Source organism: Limulus polyphemus, unplaced genomic scaffold (assembly GCF_000517525.1).
Source record: "Limulus polyphemus unplaced genomic scaffold, Limulus_polyphemus-2.1.2 Scaffold1836, whole genome shotgun sequence".
Taxonomy (NCBI): domain Eukaryota; kingdom Metazoa; phylum Arthropoda; class Merostomata; order Xiphosura; family Limulidae; genus Limulus; species Limulus polyphemus.
The window spans coordinates 48,066-58,034 of record NW_013667446.1 but is presented as its reverse complement, the minus strand read 5'-3'; the positions used below and the strand labels follow the sequence as shown (position 1 = coordinate 58,034).

Below are 9,969 nucleotides of genomic sequence, written 5' to 3'. Positions count from 1 at the left end.
CCTTCAAAAATTTGACGACTCTACATGTTTCGACATTACAACCATGGTTTGAGGTAGTTTAGGAATAAATGGTTGGAGTTTATAGTGTGAAATATATGCCAAAAATGAGTTGTTTTTCAGAATAGTGAGCTTTATTACATTTTTAAGAGGTTCAGAATCATAAATTAAACTGCATGGTTACTTGAGGATAAGTTATAGGTAATATTGGGAAATATTTCTATGTTAAAGGAGGGGAGGATATTAGAGTAAGAACAAAGGTCAAGAAAGCAAGACCGTAAATACAGAGTCACAGGATAAAGATTGCTTTGAGGGAGAGTGAGAATAAGAGTGCTGAATTTAAAAGGATGTACAATAGTTAAAAAGTTAAGAATATAGAGTTAGGATTGGTTGGCATACAGAAGTACCAGCCTCTTAACAGATTTCAGCATTTGGTTCCTCACAATGAGAAGTAGATGATCTACAGATTTACATAGCTTGGGACTCTTTCATAAGGTACATTAATTGTGTTATTTGTTGTGTGGAACACAAAACATCTAGGCCTAAAGATTTACTTGCCAGGTACAAAAGTACAGAATATTATATAGTGCATCGATAGTTAAATTGCTGATACCAAGGAACATTCTTTTGTTTTTTTCACTCCTCTTTTTGTTGTTTTGTGTATGTAGGAGTGAATGATGTTGAAAATCAGAAAAGCTGCATGGAAAGCATAGAGAAATACTTCAAATGTTTATGCATAGAAATAAATGTGATCCTTTTAGGAGTGATCTCTCTCTCTCTCTCAAGCTAAATTCAAGAATGAATTATTTATCAGGATCAAAGGGATAAATAACAGAATATCAGGAATACTTGCTCAGAGGAACAGGTGGCTTGGTTAGAGATTTTTTCAGGATAATTATATGTTAGAGATGTTTTCAAGATAATTGTATATTAGACCTGTTTTCGGGATAATGTTTTGTATGTAAGAGATGTTTTCGGGATAATGTTTTGTATGTTAGAAATGTTTTCGGGATAATGTTTTGTATGTTACAGATGTTTTCAGGATGATGTTTTGTATGTTACAGATGTTTTCAGGATAATGTTTTGTATGTTAGAGATGTTTCAGGATAATGTTTTGTATGTTAGAGATGTTTTCAGGATAATGTTTTGTATGTTAGAGATGTTTCAGGATAATGTTTTGTATGTTAGAGATGTTTCAGGATAATGTTTTGTATGTTAGAGATGTATTCTACTTAAGTTGACTAAGATGTTTGAGGAAGGTCTTAAATATTTCATTACAAAAAGTTTAAGTTAAATTTGCATACTGATGAGGGTGTTTGAGAAATTGGACACAATTATACAACAAGGAATTGTTTTGTCCTTCAAGACTTTCCTTGCACACTAACCTTTAAGAAAATAAAAATTTTAACTATCCATTTTCTTATCCTATTGTCATAAAAAATCTTTTAAACTTCAATAAGATCACTTCTTACCTATCTTTTCTTAGGAGAAAATATTCAATCCTTATAAAATAATCCTCCCATCCTTGAAATCATCTTAGTAACCTTCCTCTGAACCATTTTCAAAAAACCAATATCCATTCTTAAATAAAGGAGACAGATATTGTGCAAACTATTTCAACTGAGGCCTAACTAGTGATTTGTTTAGACATAATTATCTATTTTTATTTGTAATTCAATGTGTCTATAAATTCACCCTAAAATTTTATTATCTCTTCTACTAACAACAGGCACTGCCTCAATGGCTTGAATGCCCTACCCACCAATATACCACAATCCTTTTCTTCAGTCACACCACCGAGTGGGTTCTCACCTCTCTCAAACATGTTATAAAACTTACGATTCTGTGATAATACAAATACATTACTTTGTAATTAATCTGATTCATTGTCATTTACCAAACTTACCAATTGATCCAAGCCATTCTGTGGTACCTCAGATTCTTAAAATACAGCGAGAAATATCCAATATTTTAATGTCATTAGCAAAATTTTCTAATGTATTATGTCCCTATCATTAATGTAAATTAGAAAAACAAATCGTTGAAGCACTGTCTGCTGAGACATTCCTCTAGTAAATAGGGTGCAGTTTAACTGGATCCATTAACAGCATCTTCTGCTTTCTCTCATCTAACCACCCTACAAACCAATTAACTAGTCTTTCCCCAAATCCTAACAATGTAATTTTTTTAGCTAATCTTCTATGTGATAATTTAAGCTAATAACATCCTTTTCAACATTCAGAAAATCATGAACTTCCTAAAAACAAAATTAACAGGTTAGTAAGGCAATATTGTCCTTAATTAAATCATTGTTGACTCTCTTTCTGATATATTTCATTTTAATGTGATATTGCAAAGCATATATTATCAAATTCCCTATAATTTTTTCCCATTGTAGAACTAATTGACCTATAATTTCCAGGACAAATCAATAATGATAAATATTGCCTTAGAGGCTAAAAATTGGCTTTTTGAAAATTAGAACCTAAAACATTTTCTTGATCTCCAATTATAGAAAACATCAAAACCTAACTATACAGGGTGTCCGAAAAGTCTGGAACCATAGGTAATTTGCAGCTTTTCTTATTTTTAGAGCTTGATTGAATGACACCCTCCCAGGACAATGGATTGGCAGATATGGTACCCAGCAATGGGTCCTAAGTTCTCTGGACTTGCCTCCCATGGATTTTTTTTTTTCTCTTGGGACTACTCAAGGTACATGTGTACAAAGAGAAAATCAGGGACACTGAACATCTGAAACAAGAAATTTGCAATGAGCATCAGACCATTGACAATGACACAAGTATGATTCACAGAATTCAAAGAGAATGGAAATACTGTCTCCAAAATTGTTTTGAATTACAAGGACAGCATGTGGAAAGCATTCTGTGAAATTTGTTCAAGTGCCTATGGTTGCGGACTTTTCGAACACCCCGTATAATGACTACTCTGCCACAAATGCTCAGACACCACTTCTACTCTAGTAACCACATCCTCATTCATAATTAACTTCAAACAATCAGCAAATTTACTCCAAATTAAAAGCTTTGTAAAATCCATGTATTGTGCCCTTGAGAAAAGTACAAAATTGAAATCAACCCCTTATTTCTCAATAAAAATTATTGATTCTAATTTGAAACTCTTGTAAATTGTTGGCTTCCACTACTGCCACCAACATCTCTTTCAATAAGACAAACACTCTTTAAAAAAACACACAGAAATGTCTTAACTAGAGCCTATCCTGTCTTTTCCAAATCTCAAACATATGTCCTCTTGTCTTCAAAATACAGCATAAAGAAATCAAGGTCTTTATCCTATCAATTCCATAAAGAAATCAAGGTCTTTATCCTATCAATCCCATAAAGAAATCAAGGTCTTTATCCTATCAATCCCATAAAGAAATCAAGGTCTTTATCCTATCAATCCCATAAAGAAATCAAGGTCTTTATCCTATCAATTCCATAGATAATCTTGCAAACTTCAATCAGATTACCTCTTACCCTTCTGGTTTCAAGATAAAAGCAACTTTTTGGATCTAATTATTTAATATTTCTAACCATTTTCCTTCAATTTTCTAGTGAGTTATATAAAATAATATTTTCCCAAAATCTCTCTGAAGCTGTTGATAAACAAGTTTTACACTGCTTACATCTACATTTACAGTCATATTTATTCTATTCTTAATCTATAAATTTGAATATATAAATCAGAGATGCCTTAAAAACAACCTTTCCAAGCATTTCATTAGATAGACAGAGAAGATTAGTTTCTTTGAATGACATATTTTAATTTTCCACAGAAAGTAAAAATCATTCCCAGTGCAATTCGTAGGCTTTCATATCTGTTGCCACTCATGCAACATAGTTTTAAAAAAAAAGGTATAAATCCTAAAAATAAAAATTTATTTTAATTTGCTTTATAACAGAAATATGTTTATCTTACCTATCAATATTCACACATTTTTTAAGCATTATTACTTGCACGTATTTGTTTTGTTCTATAATATACACAAAGTGGTCACATTATCCAGAACTCCACATATAAGGTGGAACTAACTTATGTCACAATAATAACCAGAACCCGGGTCAACAAAGACTAAAAGATTTTAAAAGGTATCTTATTTGATAGTATTCCACTTGCTGAGGAGTAGAGTCTGCATCTGGTTTTCAGATATTGTTTAAGCAATACACTGTCAAGTGCGACAAGTTCATCCTTAAATGACTCAATTGGACTCAGACTGTAACTACAGTGACCAAGAAAGATGGCTGAAATCACTGTCATGTTCATTAAATAAATTCCAAAACTAAAGAGCAATGTTAAATTATTGTATTATCACCTTGGAGGAGCACTTGTTCATCAAAGTAGAAATGCAATGAAGAATAGACATGATCATCAAAAATGGCCTGGTAGGTTCTGAACTCTAATGAACCTTCTAAAGAAATTAGACATCAGCCCCTTGCTATGAATATTATCCAAAGCATTGCACCAATTCCAACAAATTGACTAAACAACACCGAAAGAGTTAAGTGCCCCAAAGTTTTTCTTCAATAATTTTACTCTACCCTCAGTAAAAAAACAAATGGTGAAATATAATTCATCAGACTACATGACATACACTTCAGTTGCTGTCCACACTTTGTACTAAAAGTACTACTGTAATTCATCAGACCAGATTACATACATTTCTAGTCATTTGCTGGCCACACTTTGTACTCAAAGTACTACTGTAATTCATAAGAGCACATGACATACACTTCAAGTCATTTGCTGTCCACACTTTGTACTCAAAGTATTACTGTAATTCATAAGAGCACATGACATACACTTCAAGTCATTTGCTGTCCACACTTTGTACTCAAAGTATTACTGTAATTCATAAGAGCACATGACATACACTTCTAGTCAGTTGCTGTCCACACTTTGTACTAAAAGTACTACTGTAATTCATCAGACCAGATTACATACATTTCTAGTCATTTGCTGGCCACACTTTGTACTCAAAGTATTACTGTAATTCATAAGAGCACATGACATACACTTCTAGTCATTTGCTGTCCACACTGTGTACTAAAAGTACTACTGTAATTCATAAGAGCACATGACATACACTTCTAGTCAGTTGCTGTCCACACTTTGTACTAAAAGTACTACTGTAATTCATCAGACCATATGACATACACTTATAGTTATTTGCTGTCCACACTTATGAATTACAGTAATACTTTGAGTACAAAGTGTGGACAGCAACTGACTAGAAGTATATGTCATGTGCTCTGATGAATTACAGTAGTACTTTTAGTACACAGTGTGGACAGCAAATGACTAGAAGTGTATGTCATGTGCTCTTATGAATTACAGTAGTACTTTGAGTACAAAGAGCACATGACATACACTTCTAGTCATTTGCTGTCCACACTTTGTACTAAAAGTACTACTGACTCTGAGTTTCTTGTTTGCATCTGAAGGAAAGGATATTAGCACAGCAGTAGATAAGTCACTCAATACATCAAAGCAGTTGCTAGTAGTAGTGAAGCTAATAGAATTTCAAGGTGTATTTATAGAGACTTTGGTTAAAAACCAAAAAAGGTCATTATTGTTTATACAAGTCACTAATTATGACTTACTTGAAATCCTGTGTTCAGTTTTTATTATGCAAGACAGTTATCATAATGTGAATTAGAAGTATAATTTTGATGTGAATAACCTTAACAGTGTTATGGAAGAACAGGATCTTGGTATTCTGGTTAATCAGTCTCTTAAGCCATCCAAGCAGCATGATGTTGCTGGTGGTAAGACAAATAGGATTTTAAATTGTATGTATAGAAATATTAAATACAAATTCAAAGAGGTTATAATTTCACTGTAAGGTTGCTGGTTAAGCCACATTTTTAGTGTTGTGTTCAGTCTTGGGCTCCTTACCTTAGGAAGGGCATTGAATTGTTCGAAAATGGTACAGTGGAGGGCTACTAGGATGAAACCTGGAATGGAAAGAAGAAGAGTTAGAGGGGATCTGACTGAGGTGTTTAACATTATTAAGGGAATTGGCAGTGCCGATGAATCACTTTTCTTCATAATTAGTGGTAGAGACACAAGTATAAACTTCAGCAGGTTAGGTGTCATCTTTAGCTAAGACCGTTTTGTTTCTCTATTGGGGAAGTTTGTCTTTGAAATGAATTGCCTTCAGATGTGGTGGGAGCAGTTCCTTTAAGGGAGTTTAAAAGAAGGTTTGATAAGTATGTGAATGCTAAGGGCTGGCTATAATTTTTGTTTCAATAATTTAATTTAGTAGATTGGGCAGCCTACGAGGACCAACAGGTCCCTTGTTGTCCTTAAATGTTATATTGTATATAAAAAATGGTAATGACTTATTGAAAAGTGTACAGAGGAGGGCTATTATGACCAAGATGATTCCAGGGATAGGAAAGTTATTTTGTAGGGATAAGTTAATATCTTTTAACTTACTTTCTCTTGAGAAAAATATGCAAAAGAAGTGATCTTACCAAACTTTTAAACATTATCCAAAGAATTTTAGATAAAGACATGTGATTTCTTTGTGCTGTATTCTGAAAATAATAGGATGACTTATTGAATAAGTTGCCATTAGCAATAGCAGACGAAATCACTTCATGGAAGTGCAAAATAGTAATTGACAATTTTTTGAAAACAAAAAAAAGTTGGTTTAAATTTTTACTTGTTGTCTGTATGTTATATTATGATAAGCAATTTTTAGACTGGCTGTTAGCTGTAATATGATATGTTTTGTAATGTTCTTTTACAAGGTACAGAATCACTCAATTGGGAAATTACTTGACAATCGTTGTGCTTTACAAACCTATCCAATCATATTTTCCCTCAGATGACAACCACATTTTCCCTAGTGTTAAGTGTAATCCCTTTTGATTGCTAAAATGATATATTCTAGTGACAGATTTCTTTAAACAGTTAATCAAAACATATTTATTAACAAAGCTTTCTCAAGATGGGCAACATGTTATTTTTGAAAATTAAAGAGATTCTTGTTCTTTTCCATTATTTTGCAGACTAACAATACTATGACAACCTCTGCCTAAATACTGAGCTCATGCTATCGACTGACAAATCACGTGACTTGTTAATTTGGAAATTTAAATAACTGGAGGAAGGACAAGGGTCAACACAATCCACCACGTGTATGTGATTGGTTTGTCATACTTTCCATCCACTATATTGCCACCATTCATATATATATTCAATGAGCTGATTTCACTTATTAATCACTCTCACATTACTCAAATGTCTGTTTATGAAACTATGTCTATGTTAATGTAGAGAACATTAAGCATCCACTATTAATATTACATAAAGTCAGACATGCCCAGTATAAGTTTACACACTGTTTGCTCAAACACATAAAGTTAGCAAAACAGTGCTTTTACGTTTAATAAATAATGGCTACAAAAGCAGAATTTTATGTAACTGATTGTTCCTTCTTTCATTCATTGTCCTTAGCATTTGAACTTTTCAGGTCTATGTAATTATAGCAAAAAAAATATGTGATGAAAGGATTTTGATAAATAAAATGTTACTGGTGTGTATACACTCAGTAGCTAACTTATGACTTCTTCCATACTACTTTACTACTAGTACTAGAGAGTGCACAAAAAGTTAGAAATTTATAAATATTAAATTCACAAGAAGTGAATTCCGCACAACTTTCAATTATAGTCCTATTTTTTTTAAAAAAAGGCCTTACGACTCTGTCAATGTCCTATCATATGCTTAGTATTTTTATACTGTAAAAGGAGCACTGCAGAAACACAACATAACATTGGATTGGAATGGAAACAATTCTCAACTCACCAATAATGTTGAATAAAACCCTGGTTGTGTTTCCCATAGCCTTAATTGTTGCTCAGCAGGCTTTAAAAGTTGTGCATCTTGATTTGAGGCATTCCTTAATGTGTTTAAAACAAGTGCAGTAAACTCGGGGTTCATTGCTACCTAAATATATATAGAGTTAGTTATCTCCGCTAAACTTCACGCTTTACATGTAGGCTGCCATGACACTTCACAAATATACGCTAGATGACGCGTTCTCTGTTATATAGAAACGAAAAGTAATGAGAACATTTGATATATACAATAACATCATCAAAATTATGTGTGATTAATAAAAATTAACATATACTGTATAGCTTAATGTAACGTTAGAAATGTAAACAAAAACCTAAGTATTGAAATTCAAAGCTTTGTGTATGAATGTTAGGTACATTCATGCAACTTAAAACTCAATGAAAATTATTGTGTATATAATCTTCAGGAAAATACGCTTTAGAAACTAGTTCGACATATAAGTGTAACACTTTTTTTGCGTTTGTAATTTTGAGAGTGTGGATACTTTATAATTTATACTTATGTTATATTTACTAATTTATTGTTAGATTTATGTCATAATTAATAGCTGTCAAATTATCACCCAGAAACAGCTGCCAAACAGCATTCGTGCATGCATAACAATTTAGTATCAGTGTTATTATTGTTGATTTTTATTAAAAACAGACAATTTCTTTTAAAGTTATGAAATGTTGAGATCACCATATTTCTCTAACATCTTGGCTTACACTTGTAACCCTGTATGAAATAATTACACATAAAGGAAAATAGTTAATAATAAAACACACACAATGAAAGATTTTACCCCCAAATTAACTACCCACATGATGAATAAAGGTACTATTATTCATCCTTAAACTTCGATTCACAACAAACGAATCTGTGACTATCTACATATAATGGAAGAAGAGCTTATTTGCAATGTTAATGGCAGACGAGTCTTTGAGTTGATATATATACGGAAGAAGTGAGCTTTCACATGGAGAACATAAACACATTCAACTTTTATCGCATGAGCACCACTCTAGTACATAATTGACCAGGATGTTTATCTTATAGCCAGGCTTTCTGTCTTGAGAATGCAAAAAAGGTATCAAATTACCGAGAAAGATCGAAACTGTATCCTAATCTGTCACTTAGATTAATGACAACATTACGGTCTGGTTGGTAACGAGCAAAATAATGAGGCACGAAAAATTGTGATATGCAGGTATATCTTGTGTTCCTATCTTTAATAGTGATAAAGAAAATTTTCGATTATTTAGTTTCTGTACTATTATGGTAACAACGTGAGTTCCAGAAAGTCGTTAACGTTATCTTGTTCTAGTTAATCCATTTCTTTATCATGTTTAGTAGGTAATGTCTCCTCTGCCCAGAAAGGTCTTTCAACATTAAATAAGACATCCGATTTGAACTGGAATCTCCTTTGCTGGCCAATTATGAGGTTAACTGAAAGTAAAACTTAACAAATGCTGTCAGAGAACCGGTATCATGAGGTGACGCTGTCCACTTGACAAAGAAAGCAGGTTTACATTCAAGATTCGAGCACACTTTCTAAGTTTAGTTTTTCATTAATCGATCTACGGGAACAACCTGCTTCTTTTCTTTTTTTTGTTTTGAACATCATCATTTTTGATTCTTTAGCACTGAATTCTGAGAGAGAGAGAGAGAGGCAACAGGACTAAACACTATCTAGAAGAGAAGAGGACTGTATGTGCATTGGTTTTATTTTTATTGTTGGTGCTCTAAACACAGGACTGCCTGTACTGTTTTTTTTGTATACCTTTGCATTTACAGCATTGTTCACAGAATTTACACTAATTACCTACAGAGCATCCAACCCAATACAGCCACTCTTTTATTCTATCTAATGTATTCTTAACACTTAAGTGTTCAGCCATTTGAAAGTTATGGAGATGATGTAGTATTTTGAAATGTAGAGACTGTAGAAGTACCAACTGTAGTTACTATTACTATCGATGGTATTGTTACGACAACGGAGGTCATATGACGCTAGTAACAGGTCATACGCTTCTCGAACGTTTACGTCCCTTCCTGAAGTCTCGAGAGGCTATTAGATATGCGGTAGTCTTGTATATA

At 32.8% G+C, this 9,969-nt stretch overlaps 1 protein-coding gene across 1 annotated transcript in view; it reads right to left on the bottom strand.

The window, feature by feature from the left end:
* Positions 1 to 8,032, bottom strand: part of LOC106465102 (importin-11-like) — a 65,405-nt gene extending 57,373 nt beyond the window's left edge. The window contains exon 1 of the mRNA XM_013925297.2: positions 7,837 to 8,032. Within this exon, the coding sequence (XP_013780751.1) occupies positions 7,837 to 7,971 (135 nt within the window). The 5' untranslated portion in view covers positions 7,972 to 8,032. The remainder of the gene's footprint in view (positions 1 to 7,836) is intronic.
* Positions 8,033 to 9,969: the final 1,937 nt, after the last annotated feature.